This window comes from Paramisgurnus dabryanus, chromosome 14, assembly GCF_030506205.2.
Source record: "Paramisgurnus dabryanus chromosome 14, PD_genome_1.1, whole genome shotgun sequence".
Classification (NCBI taxonomy): domain Eukaryota; kingdom Metazoa; phylum Chordata; class Actinopteri; order Cypriniformes; family Cobitidae; genus Paramisgurnus; species Paramisgurnus dabryanus.
The window spans coordinates 17,747,362-17,760,656 of NC_133350.1; the positions used below are offsets into that span (position 1 = coordinate 17,747,362).

General features: G+C 37.8%; 1 protein-coding gene across 13 annotated transcripts in view; it reads right to left on the bottom strand.

The window, feature by feature from the left end:
• The window catches only part of ppfia4 (PTPRF interacting protein alpha 4), a 100,129-nt gene that overhangs the window by 22,894 nt on the left and 63,940 nt on the right, over positions 1-13,295 (bottom strand). For 10 of the 13 annotated variants that reach the window (XM_065241408.2, XM_065241407.2, XM_065241401.2 and 7 more), the window contains exons 5-9: positions 9,854-9,922; positions 6,165-6,386; positions 5,065-5,211; positions 4,464-4,602; positions 578-657 (exon numbers count right to left, since the gene is read on the bottom strand). In XM_065241408.2, coding sequence (XP_065097480.1) covers positions 578-657; positions 4,464-4,602; positions 5,065-5,211; positions 6,165-6,386; positions 9,854-9,922 — 657 coding nt within the window. The remainder of the gene's footprint in view (positions 1-577; positions 658-4,463; positions 4,603-5,064; positions 5,212-6,164; positions 6,387-9,853; positions 9,923-13,295) is intronic. The other 3 variants (XM_065241403.2, XM_065241400.2, XM_065241398.2) reach the window with 1 other exon arrangement.

Consider the following 13,295-nt stretch of genomic DNA (forward strand, 5'->3'; position numbering starts at 1 on the left):
GGGGATATTCATCTGCAAGAAAAGCTGAAAAGCCCCATATACATAGAGCAATAACATATGGGTGTTGGATCTGTATACAGTACAAGTGGTGCGATGATAGTGGATCTGTGTGTATGTGTAAAGCCCCAACTGTGAGGTCAAACACGCCGCCTGCAGGCCTTGCCAAGACCTATTTCACAATATACTGTCTCCCTGAACCCACAAACAAGCGTTTGTTTTACTACAACTGCAGAGACTATATTTAGCAAACTAATTTACAGTATATTCTTACAACTGCACCTTTTACCCAGCGACACAAACACTTCAACCATTCTAATGCTTTAATGCAATGCACACTCACATGTTTGACCATTCACGCAAAAAATGTAGTGTTCATTCTTATGTGCACTTTAAAATGAAAATTAAGAATCAAAACAACCAAAATAATGAACCAAAAAAAGCTCACATGCTCATGCTTTCCTTTCCCATGCTTTCCTTTCTGATAGCCTTAAAACAAACCCACAATCCCTCTCTCTCTCACACATTAATCACTCTTCATTCATTCTTGAACCCTCAGCTTGCCCATCCCAATGCTCACCCTGCCCAGCTCTTGGTTCTTCTCCTCCAGCTGGGTCTCCAGTTGCCGCAGACGTTCCTCAACGTTGCCATGACGTTCCTCTGCCTGCAAAAGACACTGACATTAGTTTAATGCAGGGGTTTTCAACTGTAGGTCAGGACCAAGCGTGCCGCACAAGCCCTGAAAAGTGAAGCCAAAACGTCTCAATCGCCCCCCAGTGACTGGTCCCAGTATAGGTCATAAAGCCTGCCTCCCCATGTTATTCAATGGGACTTGAGACCAACTAAAAAATTAATTACACTTTAATTATCTTTTTTCCGAAGCTGGTTTCTATCATTTACTGTAATTTTTATCACGCTGATGTAAATTCAAATGTTTGTTTTTAAAATAAGTTTGTGTTTAGTTAGTTATTTAATGATATAAAAACGGTGGCGTCACGTCATGATTGACAGCTGTGATATCGTGTGATATGGCGGGGTCTTGATTTCGCGGCTTTACTTCCTGCTCACTACTGCGCATGACTGGTCCCGAAATCGCTACTGCGCAGACTCAAGACCCAAGATGTCAGCGCCATATCGGGACACTGCCGGCTTCACTTTTCACCAATGGAAGAGAGCGAACAGGCGTCGTCCATCTTTTTTTACAGTCTATGGTCAGGACTGAGGGGCAACCTTCAGATGTCTCGTATGAAGCCAATACGGAAGTGATTTAAGCTGCAATTCATCGACTGGCCGCTTGGGCCTGGCTCCAAAAGGGAGTTGATTCCCATAGACCTCCATGTTAAAATGATCATCTTTAGAGCAAAAAAAAAAAAAAACCTTGTTTACAGCCTGGTTCCAGATTTGTTTTTGGTCTGTATAGCTAATTTTGCCCTTTATGACAACTGTGAGGAAGGTGAATTTTTTGAAACACATCCGTTTAAATTATATTAAGCTTTAAAGTTCAATATAATTAAGGGCGTGGCTACTTGAGTGGGGGGTTAACTGCCACTGCTGTCACTAGAATCGAGCTAGGCGGGCGTGGTTTCAGCAACCATCCACCTTAGCTTCACCAACGTCCTGCCTCTTTACCCATTTTTGGATATCTGTGAGTTATGCACGGTGACACGCGTCCAAGATGGCAACGGCAGGCACCGCCTACTTTAAGCTTCAAAAACGATCTTCAGAAACCTATGGGTGACGTCACGGACACTACGTCCATTTTTTTTACAGTCTATGTTCAGGACCCACTAGTGGGTCGCACAGTGGGATCAGATGGGGTTACGCAAAGTCACTTGGTTGTTGTAGTGAATGACACAAAACTGTTTTGTCCTATTAATGGCAATGGTTTGATATCAGTTTTTTTGGGATTGCAATTAAACTTACATTTAATTCATAAAATGACAATGAAAATATAAACTGCCCTCTTGCAAGAGAGAACAAATTTCTTTTTGTATTTATAAGGGGGCATGCACAACAAAGTTTTTATTAAGGTGACCAGCATATGTTTTCAATTGTTTCCAATGGAAGCATGGCGTTTTTCAAAAAAGCCACCAGCTGCCGCTTTTTCCCACACTGAAAACCGGCGTTCGGCGGATTTTCTGCGCTCAGTGCTGAACGCCGAGAGTTGAAAGATATTCAAATTTGGGAGAAAAGCTCAGCTGGTCAATGTCAGTCCTCACACGGCCATCCAATCACAATGGAGGAGGGGTGGGACAAATATCACAACAACCAACCGGCGCATCGCACAACGACTGATAAACAAAGCAGAAGTATCACAGCAACCAAAGCACTCCGCTAAAGAAAGATTGCAGTCGGTGTCTGCCGGCCGTTTTCAGACGCGTTTTAAAGCTTTGGCGTGCACAAACCCTAAATGTTTTTTTTTGCATATTTCTGTTAAAAAAAATGGCGGGTCCTGAGATAGATTATACCTGACTAAGTGGGTCACAGAATGAAAAAGTTGCCTTTAATGCCTTTAATATACAGTACTGTGCCAAGTCTTATGGTGCATTCCCACCAGCCGCGGTAGAAGCAGCAAAAACACGCTTATTGCGCGTAGTTGGACGCTTGAACTTTGAGTTCACTCGATTCATTTGCGCGTGCAAGCCGCACGTAAAAATTCTAATCATTCGAGACATTCACGCAGAAATTTGCGTCATGGGAGGGATTTCTGCGACTCCGCTGAGACTCCGCCACTCCGCTCGCTTCCTGTAATCACGTCACTACTTCAGCAAGGTCCTGATTGGTTATCGTGGTGCGGAATTCCGCCAAAGTTAAATTTTTTTAACTCGCGCGTTTCCCGCGGCAACACTGCATCTACCGCACTTACCGCGTGTACCGCACCGCAGGATGCCTAATTGCGTCTTTGCATTGACTTAACATATAAATCACTCGCGCTTTCTGCGTCTACCACGTCTGGTGTGAACCCTGCATTTTATGACACCATAAAATTTCCAATGGTGTACAGACCAAACAGAAATACAGGAAATGTTATGCAGTATTAAAAAACTGAATAAAAAGATAAGCAAAAGAGTCATATATTAAGTGTGACATCTACTTACACTTGAGCAAAAGTAGGAACCGGCAGGCTCTTAAACCTAAATGAAATGAAATCCTAATTTCTGATCTAATGACTTCAGGACTTCAGTCTACTTAAACAAGTTGAAGATGTGTTCAGTGCCAAGAGAGGTCACATTAAATACTTAAAAAAGTAATTTGTTGAAAATTGTGTTTTCTACAATTGTGTACATATTTCTTGTATTTTCTGATTGTGCCTCAATTAAGGGAGGCAAATATAAATAGATGATCATTAAAACGTTGCTAAAACAACAAAGCTGGTGGTGGCCTAAAAGTATGAACAATAATGAACATCAACTTGTGCAGAAAATATAAAACTTCAGTGCATTGTTACTTTTGTCTCAAATTAAATACAGTATCTACCATGACTGAGGTCTACAACCTAAAGATATGTGACGGGAAAAGGAAAAGCATTTAGTTGAAGACAGATGTATCAGTCATGGATCTGTATCATTAGGAGCAAGAGGTGTGTGATACAGTTTTACTAACAGGGTCTGACAAAATCTTGTCATTTATAATTAGATGCATTAGAGAGACTCAAAACAAAACCTTACTCCCTCTCCGCCTCACTGATAAGATGTTTGGCTGCCTCTGAAAAACACTGTCATTTACAAATCTTGCAGACGCTCAGATGAAATATGACTGCTGCTGAGTGAGGATCATATAAACAAGACTGTCGAAGTCTGTAAAAGAGAAATATCACTTTTGCCTGTGAAAGTTTGGATGGTTGATGTACTGTAATGGAGAGTATTACCATGAAATCAATACACTGTACTGCTTTTTATTTAAATTATTAACACAGGGAATGATGGGTAGATCAGAAAATGATGCCTGATAGACTCAAACTCTTTCTCTATATCGTGCTATAAAGTCGTTTTTTTAGTCCTTTTCTACCATCTCAGTTGGGAGACCTTAAAACTAAAGTTTCATCACCATCTCAGATAGCGTTTGATTTCTGACAGAGAGATTCCTCTAATGAACTGATTTCCGTATTTTTCTCCTAAGCCTGTCTTTGCCTCCTACTGCTGTTATTTTGAGAGTCAGGATGAGAATTGAGGTCTAGATCAATTTTTTAAAACACACCAGATGCTGTTGGGTTCATGAATGCCTGCATTTGTGCACAGATGGATAAAGAACAGATCTTAAAACAGTGTTTCCTGCACAAATAGTACAAAATAGCACTGCTTGCATGGAGCTTTCATTTAATGTATAGGATAATAGTTGTTGGGGGGATTTACTAAAAGCACCATTCATAAAGAACTGAATCATGTAATCTGAATCATAAAGTGAAACCTTAACCAAATTTGTTATGATTAATGACTCCCATGTGTATTCGCGGGATAGCTGAGTACTTGCCTTGGTAAGAGCCGCCACTCTCTGGGCAAGTTCAGCTTCGACCTCTGGTAGAGTCTCGGCTTTCCTCATGGTCTGCTGTAGCCGCTGCTCCGCCAACTCCAGCAGTTCCTGGAGGTGTCGTACCTTCTCCTCGCTCTGATAAGGGCACACAAATACACGTAAGAATAAGGGTGTAAGGGCAGACACCATTAACATATGGAGAGATACACTGCTGTGTTTAAAAGAGCAAACAGAATAAAATAATATTATAATTTGAAAAAAGCACAAAACACATAGAAAATGAATCACACTTAATATGTAATAAATAAGTGCACATAACAACAAACCACCAAAAAAATAGAACAGTGCAAAAGTGCATTTATCTCTTTTAAAAGATACATACCCACTACAAATTTAACAAACATACACACTTCCAAACATCAGTGCATTTCAGAAAACCTCTTTATTTCTCCTGAACATTTAAACATCTTTCATACACACACAATGCTTTTCAACTGTTGAAATGAACTTGAATGAACTTGGATGGATGAACTTCACCTAAGCCATACTTGAATTCAACTCTGATTCAATCCAGGCCTGGCTAAAGGGTCGGCATACCTGTCTGTAAAGTGAATCCTTGGTGGCCAGCTCGTTCTCCAGCTTGTCGTTCAGGTCGTGAATGGAGGTGGTTTCCCTCTGGGCGGCCAGGTAACGTTTTTCTAATGTTGTGATTCGCTCCTCCATGTCCTCCTTCTGTGCCATCGCCTGTCGAACAGGCACGTAGTAAGAGAAAACAAAGGCTCTCGGACAGTATGGGAATCATTTAATAAATTAAAACACTATCAGGTTTTGCTTTGGCACACACATTAACAAAGGAGACACCAATCGCTTTATATTTCTTAAAGGGGCACTCCACTTTTTTTGAAAATATACTCCCCCTAGAGTTAAACATTTGATTTTTAGCTTAGCACAATCCATTGAATTTGATTACACCACTAGCATTGCGCTAAAAAATAACCAAAGAGTTGAAATACTTTTCCTATTTAAAACGTGACTCTGTAGTTACATCGTGTACTAAGACCGACAGAAAATGAAAAGTTGCGATTTTCTAGGCAGATATGGCTAGGAATTACAGTCTCATTCTGGCGTAATAATCAAAGACTTTGCTGCTGTAACATGGCTGCAGCAGGCGTAGTGATATTAGTGAGATTACGCACTGCTCGAAAATAGTCCCCTACCATTGAAAGTTACTAAGGGGACTATTTTCGGCTTCTACGTAATATCATTGCGCCTCCTGCAGCCATGTTACGGCAGCAAAGTCCTTCATTATTACGCTGGAATGAGAGTATAGTTCCTAGCCATATCTGCCTAGAAAATCTCAACTTTTAATTTTCTGTCGGTCTTAGTAGACGATGTAACTACAGAAGAGTCAAGTTTTAAATAGAAAAAATATCGAAACTCTTTGGTTATTTTTTAGCGCAATGCTAATGGTCTAATCAGATTCAATGGATTATACTAAGCTATGCTAAAAGTGATAGCGCGAGACCCGGAGATCAGCTGAATAGATTCCAAAAAGGTAAAAATCAAATGTTAAACTAGGGGAGCTGGAAAATGAGCATATTTTCAAAATAAGTGGAGTGTCCCTTTAAGGACTATAAAACATTGGCCTGTCGGCTGTCACCATTGCTTTATCTTCCTCTCCCATCAATCATTCTAACCTCGCGGATGTCTCTCTGGTGTTTGGCGCTCAGCTCTTCGCTCTTTAGCAGGTCTTTGCGGGCAGTGGCTAGTTCAGTCTCCAGCTCGGTCATTCGGCCGGTCAAGCTGGTGATCCGCTCTTTGTTTTGGGACAGCTCTTTATTGGCTTTATCCAGCAGTTCCTGGAGCTCCACACACCTGCTGTTATCATCGTGGGCATCGATAGAGCCATTGGGAAGCCTCTGTCACAAACAAACATACAAACTTATGTTGAATGAACAAACCTTTACAAAAGTTTTGTGCTCCATTGACAAAAGTAAGCCATGGATTTGGAACTGCATGAGGTCGATTACACACTTACAAAATTTTCATTTAGAATAAACGATTTCTTTCAAAGTTGAAAACTTTAAATGTTTATTGGTCCCCTGCTTTCCACTTATGGCTCAGCTTTAAATAAGTATCAGAGTGTGAAAACATGCTGAGTCAGAGACTGAGAAACATAGACGGCAAGGTAAGCAACCTTCGCTGCAATTACGGCCTCAGGAGTTCAGAGGTCCTCTGGCGTACACATCGTGACCACTCATTCATCCATCTACTGTACACAATCCAGCAAATTAAAACCTCCACACTAGTTTTGCCACCCCACACACTCACAATCCCTTCAAGTGTTACTGGCAAGAACATGACCTGGGTGAGATACCCAGTTTTTTCCCAAAATGAGCTGTTTTCTCAGGCTCAAAATGGAAACGTCCAGAATAAAACAGGAGGACAATTCCATGGGGATATATTTAATCAGGACACCTTCAGTTAATTGTCTAAAGGGATTTGGTTTCAACATAGAGGTGCCTCCTCTACTCCATCTCACTACAGCAGTGCTGAGCCAGTGACAGGTGATATGCCAAAAAAGGCCATTATGCACTAAAATGCAAGCTTTGCATTTTTATATATTTAGTTATTGTGTGTTTTTGTAAAAGCGTGTGTGCATTTGCTCTCAGTAATGTTGACTGGCAGAACATTTTGGGTGTGTCTAAAACTAATTTATGCAGAGTGCTGAAATAAGATATAACCAATGTACAGTTTCTTTTCATTTATCTTGACTCTTATATCTGAAATATTTTGGGCCAGATTCACTTATCTTGCACATGCGCAAACCATAATTTTGGCATTAAATAACGACTAACTAAATTTTTTACTAAAGACATGCAGTGGATAATTAGAGCTGGAAAAGTGTGGTCTAGTTATTTTTGCCTTACTTCTAGGAGTTTCCCTTTCAGGTGCAAAATTTATGGGAGGAGAGTATTTAAATTATTCACGCAATGCGATGTTTGCACGTGTGATATTACTGGTATTTGCGCCATTATTTAACGCTGGAAAAAAGCATGTCTTAAATCATTTTGCACTTGAAATGATTGTAATTGTTGCTGATAAGAGGAGGCATTGTAGAGATCAGAGAGCACGTGGTACAAGGCAATACTGTTTGCCATGTCATGTTTTTTTTTATACAATACCACGTGTTTTAAAACTTCTTTGTAACCCTTCATTTTTTTGTCCTCCAGTTCATTTCAGTGTACTATAGCTTCGTTAGCTGCGATTTTACACCATGCATTTTCAGCTGCAATGTCTGTGTTGCTGAACTCAAGCGCATCAGGTGTTAGTATAAATCTCCTGCACCTGCAGAAGCATCAGCTCTGCTTATTTGCAAAACCTGTAACCACAGTAGCAGCGTGACTGTCAATGAAGAAGCAGCTCGGCCAGCTTAACCCACAAACGAAGAAGAAACAGCAACTTGTTGTGCATGTTTTGAGAAGACCATGCAGTGATGGTCACTGAACAGCGACTTTTGTTGAAGTTTCAGCTAAATCACTCCTCAACTTGGCCCATCTTTGTTCTCACCGTCGCAAACGGAAATACCTATGCAATTTTTGTACCTGACGGGAGGGGTTCTATTTGACTAATCACAGTGCTTGTGGTCCGAGTAAAACTGATGTGCTGTTAAAAATTTGGCAATGTGCACGTTGTACGCACGACTATAAATCGGACTTTACAGTCCTACAATAAGAAAATTAATCGTCATATTTAAATTCATAAATGTATTTAATTTAAAAATTATCTATTAATAATTTTGTATGTATTGAATTTTATCTAAACAAATATTTGAATAAGCATAAACATTTAAATATTTATTCTGTGCATGTTTTATATTATATAAAAATATAATATATATTATGTTTTATATCAGTGGTTCCCAATTCCAGTCCTCAGGCCCCCCTCCCAGAATGTTTTAGATGTCTCCTTATAACACACCAACAAGCTGATAAGCTGTTTTTATATATGGAGACATCTAAAATGTTCTGGGAGGGGGTGCCCGAGGACTGGAATTGAGAACCACTGTTTAATATTAAATACATTTATATAAATTTTCACCAATTGTGTCTTGTACTGTACATCATTTACACCACAACAAAAAATTTTGTGCCCAGTTAGTGTAAACTGTCAGAAAAAAATAGTAAAAAAAAATGGTGCTGATGGCTGTCATTAGTACCTCAGAGGCACACGTGTACCAAATGTACACATATCGTACCTAAATGGTACACATTAGGAGCTTTAAATTATAGAATTATTAAGAATATTTGGCATAATCCCCTATTGGAAGTCTCCTGGGAAGCTCATGTCAGTCTCTGACAATGTAAACTTTGCTTTAAGTATTTGATGAGCTGTGATCCACAGGGAAAATCAGCCATATTTCTGTTCTCATGGGAAAATTCAGCCAGCTCTCTAGAGAGAAACGCTGTCTGGACTACGTATGCCGTCTCTGGGAATCTCGGTCTCTCTGTCGGCTCTTGTTCTCTCAATGTAGCCTTTTCACATTCTCTAGAATTTATTGTTTCTATTTAAACACTTAGTTTAAAGTCAAATGTCGTACAGCAGACAGACAATTTTAGGGGTCACCTCTGCTGAAATGTGTCCTACATTCTCTGAAAGGCCTGTTAAAACGGAGAATGTTTAAAAAGCCCTGCAATGCGGATCTCATCAGGTCTTGTCATTTAACAAATTATCGAATTAGAGACCACTAATCAATAGTATTTCAAATACATTAAAAACAAGGTAAAACTTAAGCAATGAACAGGATCCATGATTTAATATAATTTGAAATTTACATATTGACTAGACGTCTATTGGCTAGCTGACTAACAATAGTGAGTCAGACTCTGAAGCAGAGAGACGATTTGGCCGCCTGTGCTCAAGGTTGAAGGGCAAAAGTATTTCGCGCATAATCAATGTTGATTATTTCTCAGTAGCTGTGAGAGAGGTAATAGGGCAGAAGGAATCCTTGAGTGTTTTAACAACTGTACGGTGTAATGACAAAATCTATTGGGTAATGCATTAGAATGGCTTAAAAATGTCTTGTGGTTCTGGCGGTCAGAACTGACTGTAATTCTTTAAATAATGATGTATAGTACAGCATGTCCTTATATATATATTCAATAACTTCAATAGGGGTCATATTAATCATGTTTCACTTTTTAATTTTCCTGAATGAGTGTACTGCAAGTTTAAAAAAACATGATTTTATATCTAATGTTCTTCGAACTAAACAGGAATTTTCTGTGTGCCCTGATAACTTCTTTGTAAAAATCAGAAACCATAGAAAGATCTGGCACCAATAGGAAAAAAATAAAAAAAATGTAAAGCAATTAAATGCACAAACCTTCCATGTAGGTTTAGAGCTGTCCATCCTTTCCACATCCCCATCCTTCTTCTGTCTCAATGTGACCACCTAAAGAAAAACAAACAGCAACCGTCACTTTATCAATGCATTACATGTGGGAATAAACTAACCCAGCGCACAACAACCAAGTGCAACGTTTGCAACATTCAGCATAATTGCTGCCACAGCAAGGGAATGATGCACTTGTTTTGTTTATGTTTTTTCTCAATTGCATATTTTTGGTGAAAGAAGGATTTAAGAGTGTTCCTTTTAATAGCAGCTGAGCACTCTTCTTGTCTTATTAAAATGAGGTAGTCTTGTAGATAAGACTAAAACAACACATTTTGCTGAATTAACTAAACACGCTTAAAAGCCACGTGTTATTAATGTATTAATAAGATTTGGATCCGAATCCTCACATTTCAAGCCAATGGACAAAGACAATTAAATATGTACACATCATTTGCTATAGCAGAATTTGTATGAGGGGATGTGATTTACATATTTGCAATGGTCTTTATTACTATTTATTACTCCGTTTATTACAGTGTGTAATTCGTGAATTATTAGAGAAGGCTGGCATGACAAAGGAGAGTCTGACAGGCACTGTTTGGTATGGTAAATATCCCTAAAAAATAACTCTTAAGCATAACAGTCACAGACTAATACAGAGCATTACAATCTCAGGGCCAAACAATATAAGAGAAAGACAGAAAGAAAGAAAGAAAGAAAGAAAGAAAGAAAGAAAGAAAGAAAGAAAGAAAGAAAGAAAGAAAGAAAGAAAAAAAGAAAATAAAAGTATGAAGGAGGGAAGTCAAGAGAAAGAAAAATAATAGGAGGAAAACAGAAAGGAAGCAAGAAAGACAAAAGGAAGGAAAGAAGGAAGGACAAATTAAGTAAGTAAGGAAGGAAAAATGAAAGAAGGAAGTAAAAGAAAGATAGAAAAAAAAGAAAGAAAAAAGTAAGGAGGAAAAGTACGAAGGAAAGAAGGATACATGGAAAAGAGAAGAAAGGAGGAGAAATAACAAAAGTAAAGACAAAGAAAATATAACAGAAGAAAAACAGAAAGGAAGAAAGAAAGGAAAGAGGAAGGAAGGAACGAAGGACAAATTAAGTAAGGAAGGAAGGAAGAAAGGAAAAATTAAGGAAGGAAGGAAGGAAAGAAGGAAGGAAAAAATTTAAGAAATAGAGAACGAAAGAAATGAGAGAAGAAATGAGGAAAGGGAGAAAAAAGAAAGAACAAATAAAGAAATATAAAATATAAAAGGAAGAAAAAAGGAAGAAAGGAACAAAGCAAGGAATGAAGGAAGAAAGGGAGGAAAGAAGGAATGAAGAAAATGAAAGATAGAAAAGAAAGATTGAAAGTAGAGAAGGAAAGTATGAAGAAAAAATGTAAAAGCAAGGGAGGAAAATAAAAGAACAACAGTAAAGAAAATGAAAATATACAATAAGGAATGGAGAAAGAAGGAAGGAAGGAACAAAGGATGGAATAAGGAATGAAGGAAGATATGGAGGAAAGAAGAAAGTTAAAGAAACATAGAAACAAACGAAAGAAAAAAATAAGATTGAAAGAAAAGAACGGAAGTACGAAGGAGGGAAGGATACATGGAAAAGGGAAGGGAGGAAAAGAAATAACAAAAGTATAGAGAAAGGAAATATAAAAGAAGAAAAACAGAAAGGGAGAAAAAAGAAAAAAGGAAGGAAAGAAGGAAGGACAAATTAATTAAGGAAGGAAGGAAGGAAAAAGGAATGAAGGAAACAAATAAAAGAAAGAAAGAGCAAAAGAAAGGAGAGGAGAAATGAGGGAAGGGAGGAAAAAGAAAGAACAAAATAAAGAAAAAGAAAATATAAACGAACTCACTAAAAACAGTTGGGTTAAAAATAACCCAATAAATAACCCAATGGTGGGTTACTATAGCACCGACCCATTGTTGGGTTATTTTAACCCAATGCATTGGGTAGAAAGTTTTACCCAATTAGTTGGGTTATGAAATAACCAATTTGTTGGGTTATTTTTGCAATGCTGTTTTAACCCCATTATTATTATTATTATTATTATTATTATTATTTATTACTATTATTTGCTTTATAAATAAATAATTCAAAACTTACAAATACATTTATAATGCTTTAATTTCATTTAGTCATTTGCACCTGCATTTAAATGTATAAATACATACATGTATAGAAGCATAAATACATACACACATACATACATATATACATACATAAATAAACAAAAACATAAGAACAAAACAAATCTACTCAATCTTATCCAACTAAAAACTGCTTAAAAGCATAGTTCACACATTTTGTCATCATTTTCTCCCTCTCATGTTGTTATAAACCTGTATATAAGTCTTTACTTTGATAACCACAAAGGTATATTTCAAAGAATGTTTAAAAAATAAAACCGATCATGAGCCCCATTCATTTTCATAGTATTCTTTTTTCCTACTATGACAGTCAATGGGGCTCATGATCTGTTTGGTTTCAAACATTACTCAAAATATCTTCCTTTGTGGTCATCAGAACAAAAAAATGTGTACAGGTTTGTAACGACAGGAGAGGAAGAAAATTATGACAATTTTCATTTTTGGGGGAACTGTCCCTTTAAGCAGGTGACAGTGTGTTCAGGAAACATCACCTGGTACAAATGTATTGTGTGTTACAGAAACTACTTAACAGTAGTGAAAGGCTTGGGATACTCTGTATAAAATGTAAAAAAAATATTAAAGCACATGTCAACTGCTGGTCTTGCTCCAGGGCCATGCATGCCTCCCCACGATAACAAAGGCTTGTGATTAGTCAAATTCATCCCATAGCAGAACATGGGGTCTTCGTCATACCTCCTCCTCCAAATACTGAATTATGTTTGTTTTCTGACCTGAAGACAGAATTTTCACAATGTAAATATGCACACATAAACAGGTTAAAAAAAACAAGTGTCATAAATGATACTTGCAAATTAATAAATGTTTGCTTTGCCTCTTGGTACTGTAGGAAGGCTGAACCATCTTGCTGGCCATTTTGTAAGGTTTTTAATGCAACATCTCCAAGAATGTCTACATTTAAAGAAAAGAATAATTAATTAAATCTCAAAGCAAACACATCTGGCACGCTGAATAAATACTCTACTTTGACAGTAGATGGCGCTGAATTGCAAATTCAACCGTTACCGGGGTTACAGTAAACAGTACGTGCAGGATTAAACAGCGCTTTATCAGGGATTATACTGAAGTAAGACGACAATAAAATGCCATCGAGTCATTTCTTAAGACATTTACATTCAGAATCACATTTATATTACAGCTCTGTGTCTATAACACAGACCGGCTAAAAAAATATTTGGAGCAAAAAACAGCCGGTTGCATCCCTTACAAAAGTTAAAAAACGGTTTTTACTACACTTTAAACAAAACAACATTGTCTGTTACAGAAAG